Source organism: Rhopilema esculentum, chromosome 6, assembly GCF_057945365.1.
Source record: "Rhopilema esculentum isolate cy_ngs chromosome 6, ASM5794536v1, whole genome shotgun sequence".
In the NCBI taxonomy this organism is placed as follows: Eukaryota; Metazoa; Cnidaria; class Scyphozoa; order Rhizostomeae; family Rhizostomatidae; genus Rhopilema; species Rhopilema esculentum.
In genome coordinates this window covers 1,398,812-1,424,049 of record NC_142820.1, presented here as the reverse complement: position 1 = coordinate 1,424,049, position 25,238 = coordinate 1,398,812, and the positions used below count along the sequence as shown (strand labels likewise).

The 25,238-nt window shown below is 37.4% G+C and overlaps 1 protein-coding gene across 1 annotated transcript; it reads right to left on the bottom strand.

Moving 5' to 3' along the window:
• Positions 1–24,619, bottom strand: LOC135686931 (uncharacterized). Its single transcript, XM_089108938.1, has 12 exons — positions 16,285–24,619; positions 15,232–15,333; positions 13,577–13,972; positions 12,901–13,118; positions 11,763–11,843; positions 10,846–11,027; positions 10,215–10,405; positions 8,628–8,765; positions 7,708–7,754; positions 2,811–6,048; positions 1,808–1,869; positions 1–1,658 (listed from the first exon to the last, which is right to left on the bottom strand). Exons 1-12 carry the CDS (start codon positions 16,319–16,321, stop codon positions 1,530–1,532), a joined length of 4,821 nt encoding a protein of 1,606 aa, XP_088965064.1. The 5' UTR covers positions 16,322–24,619; the 3' UTR covers positions 1–1,529.
• Between the last annotated feature and the right edge of the window lie 619 nt (positions 24,620–25,238).

Here is a 25,238-nt window from a genome sequence, read left to right as displayed (position 1 = left end):
CATAGAAATATGCTACACATGAACATTAAAATGAAGATGCAACGTCAAACGAATACAAATATGCTTTGTAGAACTACAAATTAAATAAATAAACAAAATCCTGTTTGATCTGAAATTTCGTGCGTTTATCAAATAGGTTTTAAGAGAGGTCGATATATAGTGACAGGGTAAACCATCTACATCATATTATTTAATTATATCATGTTGACAGAGAATATTCATTTCATATTATGGGACTATTACAATGATTGTCACTTGCTGTATGGGCCTGTATGACTACTAAATGATTTTTGCAAACTACTTTGACCTTTAAAATGTCTTTATGATGTTTTGGAATGAAACTGAAATTGCATTTGCCTTCTCAGTTTAAAAAATGGAAAATCTGCTTAACCTTTCACAAATATCCACTTGAAAAAGAGTGTAAATCACAGACAGAGTAAGAAGATTGGCCGAAAAAGGCTAGCCCTAATCAAAAGATACAAAAACGTACAACGAACACTATAAATTTTGTCCAAATTCTTAAGGTTTCAGGAAATTTTTGGATATTTTCAATAATCAATAGAAATATAAGCATCAAACTTTAATTATTGAAAATTCTGTTGTTAACAATTTTACTCCTTAAGCACAATTGACAGAGCAGAAGCTTGACATTGACTTGTAGATGCGGGGTTTAGAATCTTTGATGCAATGGAGGCGAGTCAACAGACAGGTAAATAGGACAGGACAACAGCAGATATTAAAGGAAAGCCACCATTTAAAAGGTAAGGGATTAATACCAATAGATTGCAGATAGTACGTGTATGCTGGCGGGAAACACTTAAGGGCATTGGGTTACAAAAAGAGCTCTTTTGAGAAAGCACTGAAAACAATAAATGGGGTGTAAAGTATCGGAAAATCGTAACAAAAATCTTATTCAAGTGCGTTAATGAAAAAATATAAACGAAATACTGTGATTTCCACAAAACGATTACAGCAACAAATAAACACGGAATTTAAGCTATGAACGTAAGATTGTTTATGCGCAAGCTGTAACTAAACTGATAGCAAAGTACCATATGCCGATACAAAAAAGTTTCGTTCGCTGCTCGCTGTTATTCAAAAGCTCCTGTAACCAATAGGGAATACATTGGCCAGTTCAATGAACACAAAGGAACAAAACGTCATTAACAAGAAGCCGAAGCATAAAATGAGCGTTTGCGAAAGCGAGGCTAACATGAATACGGCAGCAGCTGCAACGCCCAGTATAGGCCTAATCTAGGAAGCCAAATGCAAGGTCGAGCCGCGATCACGAAAATGGTATTCAGCTTACCAAATAACCGCTCAAAGGAACCATTACAAATTTATCAGCGCCAGTTAGATTTTGCCAATAAGAGTCATGTATCAATAGTTAAGTATTAGCTGAATTCGACTAGCTATTCAAAACAGCAAATAAATTCAATTAGAATACTTCTAGCAGCATCCTACTCTGATGGCTGACTCGGTAGCTTGCGTTACGTGGCACGAGGTGAGATTCATCCTGAGTGCAGAAGCTAGACGAATTGATTCACCCAGTGCTTTAGAATTTCAACCACATTTGCGCGACTCTCACTGTCCTTTTTGCTCGTACGATACATCTCCAATAACAAGCTGTCATTTCGCTGAACAGATGCATAGAGACTCTAAATAACAAAAAAGGTAGAGTTCAGAATCGATAAAAGCGAAAGAAAGGTGAAAGACTTCATTGTAACGAAAGGTTCAACTCAAATTGGAAGCCTATATTTGCACAACTAGTAAAATCATAAAGAATATTGTTGCTTTTGTATCATACCTCAGCCTCTCTCTGATTCAGGGTTCCTTCTGCCACCAATAGGCCTGTGTCCCTTATGAGCTCTGTTGAAAATGAAGGAAAAAAAGATATGACATTGTCTTAGAATAGTCCAGGTAAAGCGCAACTGTGTTCAAAGGTGTTCATGATTACCGATTCAAAGGAAGCAAAGGGAAAACTCAGGGGTGTATATGGTTCGAGATTTAAAAACAATTTTATTGAGAAAGACAAAATCAACCGAAGAACGATGCTGAGAGTGGTCTAACAAAACAGAGCGTCTGAAATTGGACCAATTCACAACAGATGCAAACTGAAAAACAAAAGTGGTGGTTTCCTTGGTATTGGAAGAAAACAACGCTAAGTTAAGAAGCTACTTTGGTAACAAATCGTTTTAACTCTTGTTTTCTTAATAACAACTGGAAATTAAAAAACGTGTTCTTCCCAAAAAACCAGTAAAAAGCCTCCGAAAAAACAACCGCAAGTTAATTAAACGACTTAAAAGATTGCTGCAATTTAGCGTAAGGATGGTACTCTAATTGTGTCCATGTCGTGCATAAGCGGTAAAGGAAAATCCCTTCAACTAAGGAAAATTAGAGGGGTAGTAAAACATGATAACTGAAACTGGAACTGAATGCAATCTTTAGACAACACAAAATCTTGTAACGGGTGAAGAGAAACAAAAAACTCGGCTAAACAAATAAACAAATTTTCGAGTAGTCGTCAATTAATCCAAAAAGTATTTATCAAATCGTTGGTCTGATTCGTAAACCCTAAGGTTAAAAACGGTCATCTTTCAAAACAATAAAATATTTTTTTTGAAATGGGTTTGATTTGTTACTGTAATAGACTGAAACTAGTAGACTACAAGGCTCTTTTCTTGCTCCCATTGTAAAATTGCTTTTCATATGCCACAGATTATCTCCAGATTTTGTCATTAAATGATTACACCCTGTCCCTTCATCCTTGCACTAACCGATGTCAAGAGCGAAAATAAACACAAACTCACCTAGTTTCGCCTGTTCCAGCTCTGAAGCACTTCCAGGTGTTGCATGACTCTCTAAAATCATCGGAGCATTAACGCGGGACAGGCTCTCACATTTGTTTTGCGACAGCAGGTTTTGAGGTTCATTTACCGGTGGCTGGTGATTAAAATTTGGTGTATCTGATTGTGTTTGCAGTTGCAACTTGCCCTCTGCGCTACCTGATGTACTGTCATGCAATGGGTAGTGCTGTGAGGCCGCCATACTGTTTATGTTGCTGAAATTTTGATTCTCATAGTAAGCCTCCTGGCCTGATGATATCACACCCAAGTCAACAGTACTTTGGTTCTGAACATGGCCGTATTGGGCTGCAGGCAACACTGATGCAGCTTGCTGCTCCGTTGAATTCGGCATTTGTGTCATTTTAGCTGCCAATGCCTCTTGCAGATGTATGTTCGTTTGCTGTTGCGAGGATTTATCAACAGCCGTGTATGGATTGCTTCCAACGCTCTCATACACAGCTGAACGCATGGTTCCTTCTTCATCAACATAATCCGAAACAAAACCCGACTTTTGAAGCTTGTCTCCATCTATTACGATACTGTCACTTTTTCTTCCTTGAATATCTGACTGACTCTGCACCATGTGACTCGGCTGGTTCCACATCGAAGTGTTAATTGCAGATGAACTGGCAAGCGACATCGCAGAGGTTTGTGGTGTTACAATGGACTGAATCCCATCTGTCCATACACTTGAATTGGCGCTTTTACTTAGATCAGGCCCACTAAACATTGCGTCCTCGCCAACAATATACTTATTTACTGTGTTCATTGCTTCTTCCTGAGAATACGGAATAAATTGGCTAGAAGTCTCGTTCTGCTTTTCGGCGTTTCGCAATTGAGGAACTAAAAATGAATTGACCAGCTGCTGATGTTGGTGCTCGGCGCCAATTGCAGGCTTATCCATCTCATTCGCAGGAGGCTGTTTCATGAAGTCTGCAATTACCTCTGTAAGACTGTCGTCTGTCAAAGACATTGGCTGAGGATCACTCAGAGATGGCGATACACCACTTAAACCTGGGTTGAAATGTGTCATGCTTCTTGGAATATTTCTAGGCTCTGACGAGAAAGCGTTTGATTGTGCGAGGCTGCCTACCACCGACAAACGATTTAAATCATGAGCCAAGATACTCTCCTTTTCTTGGATTTGCTCTCCAATTATCTGTCCGCTTGTTGGTCCGGGATTATCGCTAAAACTTGGAGTCACTTGCATGCTAGTGTTTGGTAGAGAAGATGAGACACATGATGTGAATCCTGTAACATCTTGAAAACTCACCTCCTGGCTAATAGGAAGAGCATTATACGGTTGTTCTGTTTTCTGCAATAAAGGCTGGCTAGCTAACAAGGCTTGGACTGTTGCATTACTTAGCATAGGGCTAAACTGTTGCTGATTGGTTGGGGTTTGAAACGTAGACGGTAGTTGATTATCAAAGGCCTGGTCGACTTTTGTTGATGGGCTTGAAAATGCTTGATTGTATGCAGGCGGGTTGGTGGACTGTGGCCAGGAGTTCTGAGAAAGAGGCATGGCAACAGTAACGTTACTTGCCAAAGCTTGAAACACATTGTTTGTAGGGGCTGCGCTTTGATAAGCACTTACTGGGCCTAAGACGTTTACAGCAACACTAGGGCTTTCCATAACAGATGAGCTAGGAGTTATCAGACCGTCAGACATAACATTCTGCACAAACATTGGTTGAGACATGGTATTCAAAGCAGATATAGTACGCGCTGGCAAGCTAGTTTGCATGCCAGGCATTGTCGTACTGTTGGCAATTGAGTAGTTACTAGCAAAAGCATTCTGGGCTGTTGTAGAGAGTTGTTCTTTTTGTTGCTGGATATTATTATTTTGAAACTGGGTTTGAAGAATATTCGATGCATTCCCAGAAAAAGCAACAGAAGCTGGAAGATTAATAGAAGCTGACGCGACAGGTCTTTGGGACAGTAGAAAGACAGCGTTTGAGGTGACCGACCCCTGTGCGAGTACCGAGTTTTGGTTGATCAAACCAGGCTGCGATCGAACGGTGGTCATCGGCTGAACCGACGTAGTGGACATTTGTGGTTTCTCTGACAGGCTCCAGGAACTGCCTATTTGAGGCTGAAAGCAGCTCACGCTTGCAGCCCTAACAGCTTTGCTTTCGTTCACATCATTTTTGAGGGATGAAAGCCCTGCCCCATCCACTAATGTCATGCCAGGGATGACAATGTATTCTTGGCTTTTGGCTCCGCTAAAGGAAGTCGTGACATTCATGTTGATTGGGGCCGTAATACCACTTACTTGCAAGTGCGCTGGGATGTTATGAGAAGCTCCACTGGAGGAGATGATCCTCGCCGACGTGAATACATTACTGAGGCCATATGTTGCAGCTGCCGACTGGCTGTTTAAAACGCAGACTCGGACTGGCCGTTCAGGGACGTTTGGCATACTATTTGGCAGCAATGTTACATTTTGAGGTGTCGCAAGCACAGAGAGGCCTGTATGCAATTTCGTCTGCGTTGAGCCGATCAGCTGCGGCACAGCTACAGGTGCAGTTGCCTGAGAGGGTATGGAAATTGTCCCGGAAGGAACAGCAGAGACTAGTGATATGACACTATTAATGGTTGATGGCACAGTCCCATGGATCAGTGGCACATTCGCGCCGGCAGTTTGGCTTTGAAGAAGCAAATGGACAAGAGCAGAGTCTGACACATTCTGTCCAATTTGATTTTGAAACAATCTTGAGTGTGCAACATTTGATGACTTTTCCTTGACTTCTTGGAAATAGCCTTCGCCCTTCTCTAAATCTTTCCGCTGCCGCTCATGTTCTTGCTTTGATATATCTGACATTTGAATATCCTTATCTAGATTTCCCGCTCTTTCGTTTTGGTTTAGTTGTTCCTTTGGTGACTGCAGACGATTAGGCGAATCTTCTATTTTTGCAGGGGGTCTTTTTTTCTCAGGTTCAAATGCCAAGTCACTTTCTTGTGCTAGATCTGATGCTTTCGAATCCTTCCCAAACAAATGGGAAAGAGCATTTTTAACAGAATTGCAGTATGAGCAGGGTTCACTTCTCTTTGCTTCAGCATTTGAATCTGGTTTGTATGAAAAGGCGATCGACTCACTGCATCTTTTATCCTTTTCTGGTCCAACACGAACTTCAACCAAAACTTCAATTTTCCTGTCGATGTCCAAAGTCTTGTACTGGGGGACTTTCAAAACGATGGCACCCTTTGAGAATAAAACAAAAATATGATAATATATGCAACACCTGTAAATAAAATGTTTAAACATCTCTAAGACGCGGCACTGAGTGCAACTTGTCAGTTTAGGATTAAATTACCACACTCCACATACTAGGTTCTGAATGGTATTAGCGGTTTGGAGCTGCCTAAAAACTTTAATAATGAGCTAAGAAATTCTGGTTTCGAGATGCAAGGCATGGAAAAGCTTTTCAATAGAAGCAAAACAGAGAACTTGAATAAATTTCTTTTAATGCTTTCATAAAAAGAAAAAATTAGCAATAAGATTTGGACTTGGACTTCTAGTGTACTTTAGGTTGTAATTATTTATTAAGTATTTCTGTTTTTGACTGTAATTGATGTCGTTACTTATTTCTTATTACTAGCTATCAAATTTGTATTTACTTAAAATGGAGGGTCCTTTTAAAATCAGGATTGCTGAAGGGCTACTCTTCAAAAATATTTGAAAATGTAACGAAAGGAAAAATGTTCATGAAGACAGGAAGTAACCAAGGTTCCGAACTGAAGAATTTTTAAGTGCAAGATTCAAAAACCAACAATAGGTCCAAGTGGAGTTAGCTTTATAACTAAGAGCACAAGATTTCGATTGAGATACTGTAAAAAATAGGAGTATGTCTTCCTCGTCGAATCACGATTTGGTTGCCTCTGTTCAATAGGAAAGCATCTGCTCCGTAAATCGAAGAAAAATTAATAATCGCAAATAGGTTTTTACTATTGACAACAAATACAACCAAGGTAATTGTATAATGAATAATTTCTAAGTATATTAGTCACCAGAGGCGGGACAATTTAGTTTTAATTTCTCATCGAGTCAAAGCGTTTTATAAGGGATGTGATAATTATGGTCTGTAGCCTACAATTTCAACACAGCGTTTCCACAGGAAATGGATTTACAGTTCATCGATATGGAGAGAATCAGGATCAAGGAGAGACAAGAAATTAAATGAGAAAGTTCAGCTGTTTATCAAATCTGACCAAACTACTGTGCAACAGAAAGCATGAATTGGTTAACAGAAATTTAATCATTTAAATCAGTGGAATCAGATAGGTGATCTTTGGCAAACTGTCATCGGAAATACGCCTTGAGTAAAAGTTCAAGTTGGAGAAGCAATAAATAAAATAACCTTGTCTAAATAAGTGGAAAATTAGAAACATTGATAAGATTTCAGTGCATTGACTAATTGAAGCTGATTTTACTTCTTCTTATCCTGCAGAAAGGCTTAATCCACTAAGACATGCTTTGGCTTTGATAGGCTTGGATATTTAATAAACAGACTTAGAAACTGCATTAAGCATCGTCGAAATAATAAAATTCACAAAATGAAGACGAAGAAATTTAATTTGCTTATAACACGAGGCAGTTTACAGAAAATTTGATTTGCGATCAAAATGTCATAGTGAGTTCTCTGCAAGGTAAATGTGTGTTGTCTTGGGAAAACACCACGCATACTCTAGACCACAAAAATGACTTTTGGAAAAAAGGGTTTCCTCTTTAGACAAATAAGTCAAATTGTTAAGATTTCAGATTATTTCAAAATTCGTATTTTATAGACAGATTTCGTCAGTTAGCTATGTCATGAGGTTTGTTCGAGCTGAAATAATTAGCAAAGCTAGAGGTTAGGCTCACCTGGTGACTTTTCGATTTATCCACATCGGCATATGCCTCCCACAAGCCTTCAAGGGAAAAGCCAAACAATATTAGTAATTGGAGAAATATAGGGTTATGATAAGAAAGTGACAATACAACAAGCATGCCTTTTCCAGTTTGCGCAGGACGGTAACCGCCCTCGCCAGAACATGTCACAGTCCCAAAAGACATAACGAAGAGTGAAAAAAATTAAGGGAAAAGTACATTTCCTCGAATGGAGGCCTGCAAATTTTTGAAAACTTTAATGGAACCATATTGACTTAAAGGCGCTGTGTCCTGACGCATTTCGCTGGACAATTGAAATTTCCCACTGGTTGAACAATAGACCAATAGGCTAATTCGTTTTGCAACCAATCGGTTAATTCTCAATGTTTTCCTGATCATTAACGCACTGCAAATCCGATTAACTTTGAACGGTTGTCTGACGGGACCAAGTGCCTTTAATGTTGAATCATCAACATTGATGCTGAACTTAATCTCAGCAAATACTTTGTTAAAATCCTTAACATTACATTTAGACAGGCGAAGAGTTCAAAATTTTCGTCAATTCAGTGTTCTCTAATATGTCCCTGAGGTCCTTTAGGTTTTGTCCTTTTTTGACAGGGCGATCGCCCTTCGGGTTTGTTAAATCGGGATTCCGCTGCATTCAAATTTCCAACCACCCTACATCATGTACAATTATATAAAACTCTTATAATTTCTAGCAGCAATGGTTTTGGCAGCAATTTTTGATACGCCCCTAAAATAGATCTTCAAGATGAGATCTAACTCCTTCAGCAATACTATTTAGCAAGTTTTTTGACCTACAAGAGTCTTGATGAGAATTGAATTTTACTCGATGGTTTTTTAGAATAATATACACATGAATCTAATTAAAGATAGAATATTGGAAAACATACCACCAGAATCGGTTCCGTAAAACCGAACACGAAAACCAGTTGAAAATTTTTTCCCAATGATTGCAATCTCTTTTCCGCCATTTGGAGTACTCTCGTTTTCGCTAATCCACCATATTTCGGGGTTACCAGACGGGGCAGCTGTCGAGGATCGCAAGCGTCAATATGATCATAAGGATCATTATAATCATGCTCACAATCGCAATCATTATAATCATTATAGAATTATAGAGCATCAAAGTGATGCAAACGTGAAATCTATTTTTAGAATTTTCGAACTTTGACTCCATAGCCTTTAAGAAAGCAAAGGAATGCATCTAAATGTGCAAAGTGGGTTTAATGGGATACAAATTAGCAGAGATATGCCCAAATGGGTACAGGTTTTTAAACCATTTCAATAATTCCATAAAACTTGTGAACTAAGCAAAAACAACACGGGTCCATTAACAAAACTGGGTCTTTCACTGGCCATGTCTCAGGAAACATGTATTCCACCAAGCTTAAAAGTGTAACATGTAACTCATGAGACGAATTCAAAAAGTTCTAAAATGGGTTTATGACGTCATCATTCTTCTACTCGCTTCCTTAGGTGGTCTTCATATGGTTTTGGTATCTATATAATGGAAAACAGAGTCAATCCTCATATCTGAGAGGGGATTCCAGCGGCTGTACCTGTCACGTGTTCAATGTGCAATCTCTTGTTGATACTACATTGTTATTAATTGCATGAGCATTTCATAATTTACGGCTTGACAATTGGCAGCCTTTAGTTACTGTTGTTGCAGACAAGACGGGTTGACGTTTCGTTACCGCCATTTTCGATTTGCAGAAAAGATGAGTGAACGATTGAAATAGTGAAAACTGATGATATTGTTACCGTGTTTCTATTGCACAAAGTCTGGAAAACTCGAAAATTTCTACATGATCGATCGACATCAAATATTGTGAAAAGACGCATAAAGCAACAAAGAATTAACATGCCGAAAAATGCAATATATTATAATTTATTTCACGGAAATGCACTACCAGAACTTTCATTTGGGGTTTGCGAAAACACAACTGTAACGAAACGAGCATTTCAGCAAAATTCCAGGGCAATTTTTAGCACCGTTTCGAGACTTTTTAAACAGCAGGTAAGCTGTAAGCTTATAAAAATAAAAAGCAAATAAAAATTGCAGAAAGCAAAATTCATTAAGGCATTGGCAGCTATAAGAGAGTGTGTTGCTTAAAACAGAAAGCAATCTGAATTGTGAACAGTTTTTCGGCGGTACAGAACTTATTCTGACGTTTCATGCTCTGAGGAATGTCAGACGAAAAAGTTTTTAACCAATATGTTGTAAAATGTTTGCTTTTTTCAAAGCCATTTTCAATCTGAATTGTCTAATATACCCTAGCAACAGATCTTGGCGGTGTAAATTGAAAAACCTTTCCCTGAAGCTCCAAGCCTCAAAACTAATACGGCAGTCTATGACCAACGATACTTAATCAGGAATTGATTAAGTCAATATCCTACAAAATCTTACAAAGTCGATCAAGAAGATACGACCTTTACTACAATTCTTAAGATAAATGAATACAAAACCAACTCACTGCACATAAATGGTCTTGACTGGCAAGTCAGTATGTAACCAGGCCGGTCCGTGGTTTGCGGTACGTTACATTGGAACATAAGCCGGGCCTCTTTCTTCTTCGCCTTCCAGGCGGCTGGGTTGTCGCCCCTTTCCCGCAGCTTCTTGTCTGCATCCCAGTTGCGAATTCGACGTACGCTTAGTGAATCCCAACTGAAAACAATTATTTCATCAAATTTAGTAAGCGAAATCAAGATACTGTCATCGCCAGATTAAAAAGGGTGGATAGTCAAGGATGGCTTCTCAGAGTACAGAACGAAGCCTGACTTTATGACATGGAAAATTTTAAACTGAAGCGAACTGAAAAACTGCACAAATCGGGCTGACTAGGTGATTTAAACATTACAAGATTAAATACAGAAAGCATTGAGGCACTAGAAAATTTTGGCCTAATATTTTGATTTATCATGTATTTGAATTGTTGTTATTGAATTCAGAATGACTAATAGAAAGGTTTTTTTAAGTCCTTAAATTCTGACGTTTTGAAGTCACAAAACTTTATACTTAAATTCTATTTTGAAATACGATGATAGAGCAGGACTATAGTTTTGCATGTGACAAGTAAGGTGAACGAATTACAATGATAAACGCACACTGCAGTCATGTTCTGCTCTGGACCAATCCAAGTCTGTATAGCGGAGACATTTCCTTCAAGGGTGACCTCTTTGCACATGGTCTTTGTTGATCCAGGACCAGTTATCGAATGTAGATGTGGCTCACCACATTCAGTGACAAGGTACACAGTCATCAAGACACTTCCGGAATACCCATTTACCTGTGGTTGCAAAGAAAATCTGTCAATAATGGGGTTCCCTACCACAATTAAGTGGAGAAGAGGTGCAGCCAGAAAGGTCCCTAGTTTTCTTGGGAAAAAACCGGGTTTCATAGGTGATGAAGAGTCTTTGGGTATAGATGAAAATTTATTGTATTAGAATGTATATATTTATATAACATAGATAAAGGGGGAAAAGGCGAGGAAGTATATAGAAAGAAGAAAAGGGATGGAAAAAAAGGGGAGTGCACTGGAAAAAGTCCTCGAGGTAACGATTAGAGAGGAAATAGGAAAAGAAAATAGAGGAAAAAGGGAAAGGAAAAACAGTAAGTGGGAAAAGATAAAAAAGGAAGGACCTCAAAGAAAGGGAAATCTGACAGCAGAAATGCAACAAAGACAAAGGGGAGGAAAGAAGCGAATAGACAGAAAGATAGGGAAAGAATCGACAGGTGGAAAAAGAAAATTGACAAAAAAGGGATGTCAATGAAAAACGAGAGAGATTCGAATGGAGAAAAAAGGAGAAAAGAAAGGAGGATAAAGTTAAAGAATATTTAAAGGATAAGATTTCAATTCAATGCAAATTCTACAATGGTTTAAAATAGTAGCTCACAGGTGCTTATGCACAGAGGTCAAAGTACTCGATATGGCTTTTTTGTGGCATTTTGTTCCACGCCACGTCACAGATGTTTGACAGACAACAAAGAACTCTGCACAATGGGCTGCAAAATAAAGACTCACCCTGACAGTTGGGAATCCATTTTCACTTACACCCCTTATAGGACCACGACATCCTTCGCTTTCATATCGAGCACGGTATGACTAAAAATAATGATAACAACATGCATAGAATCAAGATAAACACCAAGATGAGTAGTAAGGGCTAGATCAATCCTTCAGAGCCTCTGAGCCCTGGGCTTCAGTAAACTCAAAATTGCGCAACAGGCACTAGGTTATAATTCGGAACAATCAATTTGTTATGTTTTATGTTGTTTTGGTTCTATCCCCCTTTATGATGCTCCTAAAGTCCCGGATAGACAGTACTGAGGTTATGCACTCCTTATTCCAATGTTTAACTCCGATTTCCCTGCTTTCAAAGCGCATACGCAACAACTGTGAATAGAGGGGGTGGTGGGCGTTGACTGGTTTTTAGGGTTTTTACGGGCAGATTTCTCTAAGAACAACTTTGATCTGTTGTCTGGAAGGAAGAATAAAGCAAAAAGCGTGTTAAAGAAGAGGCGGAGTTAGACCTCCGTCTAGGACCTCTAACATTCACCTTTTATAAGCAATAATTATCTTGGGCTTGGATGGAAAAGTTGTGAACATTTGATCAATATCAACAACACTAACAAGTGATCTATATAATTAATATTACATCTTTAAAAAGCCGAGGATAAAAATTCAATATATATATATGAAAATGATAAATATACAATTAGATAAATATTTGAAGAATGAATATTAAAAATAATTTCTAGTGGGTGTCAGTTGAGAAATGACTCTAGCATCCTATTAAGTAAGTCAATCGGCAGGGCGAATAAAGTCTTATCGATCAGTCGAGCTTAAAAAGATGAGAAATGTCTTATCCATGTAATTTCGAAAACATAATCATCTTTGAACGTAATCAGGTGCATCTTAAGAGTAAGAAAGAATTTCCCAGGACAACAACAGCAACAAAAACACAACATATCGAGTTTTTGACAATTAACTAAAGCAGAAATAAACATCTTGAATTTCGTGGGCTTAAATACGAAGATCGAATTTATATCAGTTTTATGCTAACAGCAAAATTGAGGATATACTGTAAATGCTAAGACAGTCAAAAACAAAGATCCGAAGAAAGAATATGCTAAGATGTAGACAGATAACCGATCCATACCTCCTCTGGTTCTTCTACCATCTCTAAGTTTGGAACAGTAACAGCACTTTTTTCCTTCTGATAGTCGACCTCCATGGATGATTCAATTTTACATTTCTTTTTACCATCCTGGGATTTGTCCTGGTTCTCCTTCGGAGTGGTAGTTGCTTCTCGCACAGACAACATAAGGGCTTGAAGCTCCTCCACAGCCGACGGCTCTTGTGGCTTAGCGGCTCTTCCTATACGAAAAATTGGTTTTAGGTTTGTACAAAAACAATACATAATAAAGCTGCTAACCCATACCAGAGATGCATAAAAAGTAACAAAGTATACAAAGAGAAATACTAATTTGACCTGATAAATCTAAAACTGGATCATTTTTGAAAATTAATCTCGTGGTTTTGAAAATTACCTCTCCTTTCATATTTAACAGAGATTAAGAAATTAAACGCTGGTAAATGAAGCGCCCTTGCGTGTCAAACAATTCGGTTAAGGTGGGTTGCTTGAAGTCCTTCTCTGCAAAGAATGCCATGTTCTCATTTTGTGGTGTACGTTTTCAATTATGAATTGAAAACTGAAACAGAATATTGCGTTTTAAACACTAAAACAGCAAACTTTCTACAACGACGGTGGCTGAGTAGAATGCTTTATTTCTTTGAGAGATTAACTAATTTGTATCTAAAAGACAAAGATGTACCTGGTGAAGGGCCTTGAAACGATCTGTTTGATGGTTTGATTGCCTCTGAGGAATCGTCATCATCATCATCATCCTCAACATCCTCCAAGCTAATGACACTGTCGCACGAGTCCTCGGGGATGTACCGAAAGCTGCTGTTCACGTTGCTCCTCGGGATCTTCGTATTCTCATCCGGCCGAACGAACTCACTATCTTCCGTCTTGGCATTACGATCCATGGACCACTCGACGCTTTCCTTGTAGTTTGTCGGAGAAAAGAAGTGTATAGATGGACTCGGGGTTAATTTGCTTTGTAACGTGAAGACTGGCACTGTCTCTGCAATGCTGATGTTCTGCTGTCGCTCATAAAACTTGCTCTTTCTGCATCTCACCCCATAATGATGACTTTCCTTGTCGCCTAGAAACATAAATCGACTTTAGAAAAAGAAGAGTTTTGTTCTTCGCATAAGCGTGTAATGATCAAGTCAAGAAGAAAAACGGTATGGAAGCTTGAAGGCTAGAAGTGAAATTTGACACAGGCTAGAATGAAAATATTTGTCTAGAATTCGGGGAATCAGTTTTCAGGAGCCGATTAGAAACAAATGATAGGAGTAGCGTGTTCGTGGACAAACTGAACAGCAGGGCCTAGGAAAAAATGACGTCACATGGTTAATGACTGGGATATTGACAACAAAATAATTTCGATTCCCATACCCAGAACACACGTTACTATATTTTGTAAGAGTCTTCAAAGTTTTGATTCTGAGGCCGCAAGAAGGCTGAATATAAACACTATTTGTTCTGTAATGTCGTAATGTTTTCACCTCTGGCGAAAAACAAAAATTCAATTTGGTTTCATAAAATATTTCTTAAAAACATGCTCAATAAAACATCATTGAAAACCAGGTTATTAGGAAAAGAATGATCGATCAAGCAGCAACCAATAATCCTCTTTGCTGTGAAGTTGAAATTATTCAAATATGACCATTAGCTGAACCCCTTTCAAATTTGTGGAGATTGAAAAAATCCTAAAAATTCGAAATTTGATATCTAGCAACTTATTGGTGAGAGCCCTATGATGCTTTTTATGCTTGCTAAATAAAATAAATATTTTTGTATCTTTATGCAGATAAAGTCGGTAATTTTGTAGTTTGATCAACAGATTGTAGTTAAGAGTTCGCAACATGTAATCATTTAGAAGCATTCAAATCCACCAGCAGCTTGAAGCTTGTCACTCATTTTTTATCTTTGCACAGGGCCACCTCTTATTAACAGTTGTATGGAGCAGTTTAAGTAGATCAGATTACGGAACAAAAACTAGGAAGGTCTTTGGCACCCATCAATGCCATTGAAAGAAGTATTGACTGGCAAATATCTAGGAAACGTAAACAAAGTGAGGCGCCTTTTACTACAACTATCACAGCATTACGCATTATCGTAAAATGACTAGCCTGCGCGCAGCGTCAAACACTTCTATCCCGAAAAGTAGATAGGTTTGTTTGAAGTGTTTGAGGCTGCGTGCAGGCCAAAAGTGACGCATTACGCATACGGTCTATTGACCGGTAAATGCTCAGCGCCATTTTTTAATGGGCAACTGGTGTTTAGAATGAGGTACATTTCTATGAGGTCCGTTTTTTTACGGTTCACTGGTATAAATAGTATTCAAATCAATCTTACCTGGAAAAGTTTGCCAGTATTGTGAGCAGCTGTTAGTGTTGCTAACGTCGGTATGACAGTATTTCTGTACAGACTTTTCTTCTATTTCTTTTAAAAAGAGATCTGCAATAAGACATGATGCAGTGAAAAACAGAGTCGGTTCGACGGGAAACCATTTAATACCGGACCTGATTACTATTACTGCAAGATTCTTTGGCAATAGTATTGACGATGGAACGTACCAGCTTCAATCGTGTAAGGAGATGTATGTGTGCGTGAGAAGAAGTCTTTTTCTCAAAATTAAAAACATCGCAGGAGCTTTGAATCTTTGCAACCACCACCAAGAAGGAATACTACTGTGTAATGTTTAGATTATTAAACTTCCTTGTACATTGTTCATACTTTTGTAAACGTGGATTAATATCAACTTGAAACAAATGTATGTATTCAGTGGAATTTAAAATAAAACTGAATTGGACTGAACTGATTATGGGATATTAGAACTGATACCAGCAGTGAATGATCAGAGATAAACGAAATAAATTGTTTGAAAATAAAGGATGTTAGCAGCGCCTATAATTTCCAACAGCCTGTCACGCAAGCACCAAATCGTCACCAAGGATGGTTAGCGTAATTTTTCTAAATCCAATAACAGCAATGTTAAGTTTTCACTGCATCATCAATTTTTATTAACCTATAGTTGACAGGCATTTCAAAATGCGTGGTCATTATCGGGGGCAAGCCCGTAGACCCCTACTGATCTTCAAAACCCCCGGTAATGACTTTTCCCTTACATTTCCTGAAGAATAACAACGCAATTTTCCAATCTTGCCACCTTGGCTACACCATTTTCTAATGGGACGATTTCTTTAATAACTACAACAACAATGAGTGAAAATTAGTAAGTATTCGAGCAAAAATACCATGCAGCATATTTTATCATATATGCTATCCTAAAGCTAATTCTACATATTATGAACCCGCAGTAAGAAACTTCAAAATACGATCTCCAAGAAACGATGCAAAAGCCACAAAAATTGCATTTCTAGCATCAACACATTGTAGAATCCTTACCAATTTCTTCGACCCCATAGTGCATCAACGGCCCCATTTGAAGTGAAATAGTACTGACGTTTGCCGTGATTTTGCAGTGCGTTAATGTTTGAGTTTGCAGTGCATTTGCAGCGATTTTGCAGTTTGTTCGCAGTGCTTGGCTTCCAAAACTATTTTCAGCATTTGAACACTTGAAAAAATTGGCGTGCGCTTTCTACAACCGTCCACCTTGCACTGCAACATCTCTAGCTATCACCGCTTTTCATTTTAGGTGATGTAATAGCTTATATAGGGGCTAAATTTAGATAGACATTCAAAACCACTAAGTGACCAATCGCAATTCAACACCCACGGGCTGAAAATTATCAGAGAACAGCATAACAAAATACAAGACCGAATATCTCTTGCCTGCATAATTTGCCCGGAAAGAGTCGTTCGTTTGCAAAGATTGTGCAAGAAAGGAAACAACCGAACCGTATAATGTAAAGTTTCTGTAATCAATAGATTAGTACAAAGTTAGTACAAAATTACTGTTGGTTTACTGTCAGTTCGAAATTTGGTACCCTTCAACCCCCTCCCTAAATACGTCCCTGATCACCCCCAATAGATTTGGCTGTTTTCGCCTAGAAATCGTCTTTGTTTCTGTTTTAGATGGTTAAAAACAGATCATTTAATATGTGCAGCAAAGACAGCTCCTAGGAATAAAATAAATCAACGTCTGGTCGACAGGTAGCCTACTTCCTGCATTAAGATAATGGTACTTATTTTTCGGAAAACTTTTAATGTATATACTTTGACTTTTGGGGTTTTGGTTGAAAAGCGTTGCTGGCTGTTGCGATGGAAACATATGTTTGCAAATACAGAAGTGAGAAGCTAAAATCCCGTTCTAACGGGAATGCGGAACTTTTGAACCACCAAGCATGCTTGGATGACGCCATGAAAAAAACAGAACTCGCCTCGTTTGGAAGATCACCCCTTGCGAGGAAAACATACTTTAAGCATGACGTAATTTAATATTCAGTTAGCTTTTTGGTTGTATATTCTTGGTAGTCAGAAAATCATAAAACATCTTCGATTTAACAAAAGGCTGCAAATGCAGGTTTATCAAAGCTATTAAATAAGAACGAATTACTTAATACTCAATGTTACCAAAAAAACTCAAAATATGAAAATTTACTGAATTATGACAGAAAAACGGTAGCTACCTGGAACTCAATTCGTAATTATTCAATTTTGGTGCCAACGAGAAAATTTTAATAACGTTTATTGGGTTAAATATATAAGCCAAACAGTTAAAATATAAAAGTAGGTAATGATAGAAACAAAATATTGATCTAAATCAAAATAAATGGCGCGATAAAAAATGATGGTGATGTGGCACCTTGAAGTTTGATCAAAATTTCACGGATAACGATACTGTTGAAAGACTTATATTAAATTTGCTGCTGTTGTTGAATGGAAAAACATCTCAAGCTTGCATTCATTATAAAGCTGTTATTCTAAACAACATTAAATAAAAATAAAAATAAATTCTCTATTCTTATGAGTTCCGAATCCAGCCCGTTTATCAGCATAGTAATTTGACTTTCATTGGCTTTCCATACAGTAACTGAAAAGTTGTTGGGAAAAATAATTGAATTGGATGACAAATGAGAGATGTTATAGGTATAGTAGAATGAACGCCTCTAACATGATTTCAAGATTTCCCTTTCCGTCATAAAAAATTGGCGATGCTAACATGTGAATATGAAAATGCAACATGGGAAAAATATGCCAAGCAAAGATCAATTATGATTATACATCTTACCTAAAAAAAGACAAAGGTATAAATAAGATGGTACACAGACAAAGTAAGTGGAAGATAACAGTGGCGTGTTGGGAGGGGGGGCAAGGGGGGCAATTGCCCCACCTGCCGATCAAGTATCAAGGGCGCCAAAATGAATTTTCACGTTATAGGGGCCCTAGCCAAATAGCCCAAGGCGCCCTAGCCAAATAGCTTACAAACGAGGAAAATTTAAATAAAAGAGCACAACATTATTAAAGGCGGACACTGTATAACAATCTACGATAAATCGCTTCGAAGATTAGGCGCCATTTCATAAAAATATTGAGAGGGTGCAAGGAGTTTTAATGAAAAGAAATGCAATGAAGAAAAGCTGAGAGATTATGTCCCAATCTGAAGAAAATTGTGTTACATAAGCTAAGATATTTAACAACGACACCAGAAAATCGATCAAATAGCAACCATCAAATAGCTTTCAGCCTGTGGATATTTGTTGAAAAGAAAGCTTGCGTTATTGAAAAATTGTTTCAAAAAGTGCATTTTCGAGCAAACTGGAAGCATCAAAATTCAAAAGTTTTGCAGATAGATAATAGATGCTGTGAATCGACACAATGAATTGCAAATGGCTTTGAAAAGAGCAAACATTTAGTAAACTAAAGCTTTTCGTCTGACACTCTTCAGAGTTTAAAACGTCAGAACATAGATCGAAAACTCTACGCTAGGAAATATATACACCCAGTTGTGGATCGAAATAGGCCAATCAGAAAGTGCCGCTTGCCTATTGAGAATGTTACCAATGGAGTCCTAAGGTGAAAACGAACTCCTTTTGTCTACACAGTAGCGGTTTTTTCGTGCTTATGTAGATAGATTCCAAAACTGCTAGATGGAACGACGATCGGGCTTTCTCAATAATCCGAAACATGTCGCCATTATAGTTTTTTGCACAATCTGGGTTTTCCAGTAAATGCTGCCCGATAGCAGAATCGCAGGTTTTAGTTGTAATTTTAGATTTGCAAGACCGAGGTGGTTGTTCTCTTCGAGTTTTGTTTCTAATACTAGGCGTTTTGTTTCAAGAGCAGATCAATGTTTGGTAATAATTCATAAAACCTATTGAAAGTGCAGGAGGTGATGTACATCCTCTTGCAAGATTCCTTGTACTAACTATGAGACTCAAAGCATTTGCGACAGAGACCTGGAACCTGAAACCAGCCAATTGAAAATAAAAGAAGACATATCAGGCAGAAGGAAGAAGATATCAATGAAAAAAGATGATGGCAACAGGGGCAGCACCACAGTGTGGACAAAGGTGGACATATCCACTCCAATTTTTCAAATGACTGGTTTTTTATCCAGAATTGAGGAGAAAATGATGGGGGGGGGGGAAGCGTGGGATTTTGCTTTGCACCTTATAATTAATAGCCACCTTTGAGCTTTAATGTCTGATTGAAGAGTAAAAATCTTTTTCAAATCAGTATGAAGTGTGATATGAAGGATATAGGAACATGTCTTGATCATATGATATGTTGTCAAAGAAGGTGATGAAGCAATAATTGTTCCTTCACTGTTTCTTTTGTAAAACCTTTGAAGGATGGGTGCTTCAAGCACTTAAGAGGACATTGCACCTAAAAAAATTAAGGGCAAGCTCCCTAATCCTCAGTCCACCCTACATATTTTGAGCTGGCACCACCTCTAGATGGCAAGGTCTTGTGCAAGCTATCAATATTTTGTCTCTGTACAGCCAGAGCTGAGGTTCAAGTTGCCAGTTAAGCTTCAGAACCTTGGGGAGAACTATCTTATTTCTTTTTAGTAAAACAAACCTAGTTTTTGGCATGAAAAGAAAACAAAGTCACTTATTATGTTCTCCTGATAATTTTTTTTAGTGCATGGTCTTTGACACCCATTGCATACAGTTTCAGGCATTTTTTAACGTAAAGACATGGGCAACTTAAGCTGATATAATGAAACAACAACATTGACCTCTTACATTCAGAGGTTAGCAACCATCCCCAAACGGATCTCTGCCTGAAATGTTTTGCTTTGGGGCAGTTCCTTATTTGTATGGTTTTAATAACTGAAATATCGTGAACAACGCCAGCTATCAAGTAGCACAGAAAAAACATCTCAAGGACAAGAAATGGAAATTAGCAAGAAAACACCAAATCATAACCTCGGGGAAAAAATTTTGGTCTTCTAGTGCATACAACCTTCTCCCTCAACCAGTGGTGGACTGGCTAAGAATTTTTAATCGGCTATGGAAAACTAAAGGGGGCCCAGGTAGGTGTGGTCTGAAAATTGGGGCTTGGTCAAATGAACACTGTATCAAAATCGATCAATTTCTAAGCAACAAAACATATGTAGCAGGAATAGCAAAGTTGAGCTATTAATGACAAATGGGTGCAGAGTACTCTAATTGAAATTTAGCATTAAATAATGGAAATTCTGTCTTATTTGGATTTCAGTAATTTTTGCCCAAGATACCTTCTTGTTGAAAACAAAGTTAAAAATGATAAAATAACTAACCTTAAAAGATAATAAGCTTGAAAGAATATCTAAGGTGTGAGGAAGCCTCATCCCTACTGAAACTTAACTAAAGATGTCAGACCTAATAGCAAACTACAAAGGAAAGTACACTAATTTGCTTTGCAGAGGGTATGGCTCCCATGAGGAATATATTGAATGCATTACATTAAACAGCCAAGCGCAAGCAAAAACAAGATTATTTGGTAAAAGAATCTTTAAGAAGATGCAGAAGTCCAACGTTGAAGTACCATTCCCATTTCAATATCTTAATGCCCTGGCTTGAGAAAATAAATAATCAGTGCTGAGTTTGAATAAAGTTAGCTACTGAATCACAACCACCACTGACAAAATATTAAAGTGAACTCTACAACTAATTCTGTGCATATAAACTGAACCTGGGTCTATGAAAAATCAAAATTCCAGAAAATTCAATCATATCAAAAATTCCAATTCCCTGTTAGCCTCCCATAACCTACACAAGTCATATATTTTTTTAATTTTCAGCCAATCCTTTGTATAACCACATGCAATGACGTTATATTAAACTTCAGTTTTTATGTAACACATGACATTTATCATTCTTAATAGGATATTGTAAGGCCTCATTTTCCTAAAATGGGGCCCTTCTTCTGCAAAGATGGGGCCCTTTTTGCCAGATTTTATGGGCTGTTGGGCCAGTCAGCCACTGCTCTTAACTGAGCAATGATTCATTTCATGGTCAGTGTATAATTCAAGGGAAAAAACTACCCCAGTCTTTTACTCCAAAAATAACACGAACATGCCTGCCGCACAATTGAATCATTGTGTGAGGCTGCTAATAAAGTGGAGGGCAACAAGAAAAGCAGGAAGGGAAACAATGAAAGGTAACAGGGATGGGAGGGTAAAATACATGCACTGTAGATATGTTAGGGCACTGCCTTGCAAAAGCACTGCAAGACAGTTTGTATGATAATGGACAGTAACACTTTCCCAACAGGTATTCACTTGAATAAGCATTTGATTCCAATTGAAAATATAGCAAGATGATGGAAGAGAAGGAACATATCTCAGAAAAGCTTATCACCGAATACAAAACATAAGAAGCTGGAGAAGGGACGCCAGATCATGGATGTGTAAACAACCTGACCAGCGAAGATTATGATGATGAAGATTAGAATTACCTGATTTCCTTACAATTTTATTAAGTTTTTCTACAATTTGAGAGAATTTTTAATTGTTTCTTCCTTTCCACAGTGGTTTGATTCGTCAAAACAGCTGTTTGTTACCACCAGAACCTTGCATTTTTGTTTAAGAACATTGCTATAAAAACAAATGGTTTCCAGGTAATCCAGGTTGGAAAACATGTATGATTTTGCAGACGGGTCAATGCAACCAATGGCACATTATTAGCAGCAACCTGTGAGTGGAAGCAGTTTAGCTGCGAGCAATGATGCCCAATTATACATCACTTTAGTATAATATATGAATTCCTTGATATGTTGGGTCACTAGATGTGCAAGGTGCAAGCACAAGAAGTCTAGCATTGCTGCGAGCATATCCATACCCAGTGGTTTTGTTTCTAATATTTAAATAGAAAATATTTACAATCATCTTTTGAAACACCTCAACATGTTTGTTTTCTGAAAATGTATGTATTTATGCCAAACCGAAAGAAACAATCTTTCCAAACCAAAGAAAAATTTACTTTTCTACAATTTCTACAAATCTTCATACAAATTATACACAGCTAGATGGGCTAACAAAATAAGACCTCTAAACAAATCAGTTGCCATATTGCTGTGTGTTTTACCTTTAATGCTACTTGACTGCATATTTAAAAGAGATCTATCCCATTCTTTTCTTTTAACCAAACTTCCACTAAATCTAATAGATAACCAACATTACAGTTTCCCATTTCTCCTTTCATGCTGACAAATTGCTTACTATAACCTACAGGCAATTCCATGTAGCAGACATTACACCTCAAGTGTACTGAATTCTGATACATATATTAAGGTAGCAAAATGCATTTTATGGGCAGAGATTGATTTTTCTGAAAAAATTGTTGATATGCATCCTCCATGTCCGGATTTAACTGAGTGTTTTGAGCAAATAGACATTTTTTGGATGTAACAGACATTACAACACTTTATCAATTGATTATGGTACCTTGTTTAATGTTAGGTTTTTATCTAAAATTTCATTTATAATACAACATTTTCTGTAACTTTTCATTTAAAGACCCTGTTACTATTTGGTTTAATGTCTGTTAAGTACTGTATATTACCTTAAAAAACAACTTAATTCACAAAAAGCCACTAAAATGTATCTTTTTACCCTGCAATGTTTACAGAGTAAGTGGATTTTTATTATTGAAATATTCATCAACATATTGGTGAAGTTGCAATGAAAACTTACAGGCAACCTACAGGCTTACAGGCTTACTATTTTGTAATGGACATTACACGTGACACCAATAAATTTGCAATGATAAAAACCAATTTAATCTTGTGGTTATGAAAGTAGATTTTCAAAGACCTTATTAATATCTAGTTCTGACAGAGCAAATCCGAAAGACATCCAGGGGATATAAAAAACATTATTCTAAAGTATGAGCAATTCTATTTCATTTTCTCTGCATAGAGCACTGTATACAGATTTTGAAAAAAAATCAACAAAAAATGCTGAACCAGAAAAATATTTGTATGCATAAAATATAGACATAACTAATGTTAGGTTTATTGAAATCTGTCCTTATGCAAAGATTGAAAAAATCATTACTTTGATGTTTAAGCATAGAATTGCACCTGTGGTTCTTGAGGTAAGTACTAACAGAGACCTGCTCAATGTGTGGAACAAACTAACACTAACAATCAAGCAAGCCGAATCTTAAATAAATTTTTTTGCAGATCATTTTTAGTACATTATCCAAGCAGCTTATATCAAATTGCACTACTTGCATTTGACTTCCTTTTGAAGCGGCTTTTTGTGACTTTGGTTTTGGGCTTCAGATGAAATGTTAACTTGGCAGATTTTATATAAAATATACAACATACAATACAATACAATAAATATTTTAACATAAATTACAAAAAATAAAAGCTAATAATCCTAGACTGGATGGTCTGAAATGACATTAAAATAACAAAAGCACCTTACTCATAATATAAACAGGGAAAGGACTGAAAACTATGTTGACAAAGATTCATGATATGCATTATGAATGCACTTAAACCATTTATAAGATCAGCAAAAGCTACTAAAATGCCAGACTGCAAGAGGCCCAGTTTGACCTTGAATAGAATGATGTAAATGGGCTTTCGGTTTACACCAATTCTCAGGTATGCCACAAATCGACATTTTCTGGCATTGCTGCTTATAGCTGTCCTATGAAAACTGGACTTCTATTTTCAAGTCTGCTATCCATATTTCCAATTTTAATGCCTGTTGTTTCAGGATCATATTCACTGGCTAATATTGAGATATTCAACAGCATAATAACAATAAGGGGCACCTTCAATATGTTTGTTATTTTGTCGTCTCAATATTATCAACAAAAAATTGTATACAAGACTATCCTTTATCTCATGTTAATAATTTCAAGGGGTTTGCTGCTTGGCTTACAAACTGTGACTATGGCTTCCAAAGTCAAGTGAAGGGAGACTGTTAGGTTGAAGCTACGCAGTTTACTGTCAGCCAAAATGTTTCTGAATGCAGTGGAGTCACATCTTTGCCCTTACTTTGGCATCAGTTGGCAGTATTTTAGCTAATATCTATGTGGGTTCCTGTTTATGGCAATCTTCAATATGCGAAGGGCCTAACACATCAACAATCTTTTTCAAAATTGACACAGTCTTGTGACACAATTACCTTATATTGATTTAATTTTTATTTGGGCTTGAATATAAAGCCTTACATGATCTAAAAAATATCGAAACGGAACTTGTTTAAAACACAATCCGGGCGATATCCAGACCTTAAGATCAATTAAAAAATAAAATTTGCGACACACTGACACAAGGATGGAAAAGGAAGTTATTTTCAAGGTAGACTGACGTAATCTGCATGAGGAATTGGCTTACCAAACCAGTAGAACGAAACTATATCATTCTTGTTCTAGTGTCGCGATAGCTATTGCCAATTTCCTGGAAAGGTTGCGGGCCACTGATCTATTTGCTGAAAGTTCTCATATTTTAATTAAAACTGCAAGAAACGATAACCATGACCTTTGAAAAGGACATAAGCATATGAAGGCAGCATGGATGCAAACTGGAAAATATTTCTGCTTTTAGTAACACCCCTTGGATTAGCAATCAGATTTCGCATACCAGCTTAAATGTCATCTCCGGAAAGAGCCCTCGACAACACCAGCACGACCCGTATTGTTTACAATTACGTGCCTTGAACCTATGACATCCAGGAAACCAAAATTCTCAAAAGAAGATAAAATGTCATCATCCATAGGGTGGATTTTCGTCCACAAATAGGACGCGGAAAGACCGAGCCTGCCCTCCAAAACTATGACATAAATATGCAATTGAATCCTCTAAGAAACGCGGGCTACGCATAATTATAACTTATAAGCTCAAGGAATACACCAAAAACAGCGAATAAATAAACAATAACTACATGTCCAACTTTAACCATTTAACAATAAATACTTACCAACTTTCACATGCAGTGCCCCAATATG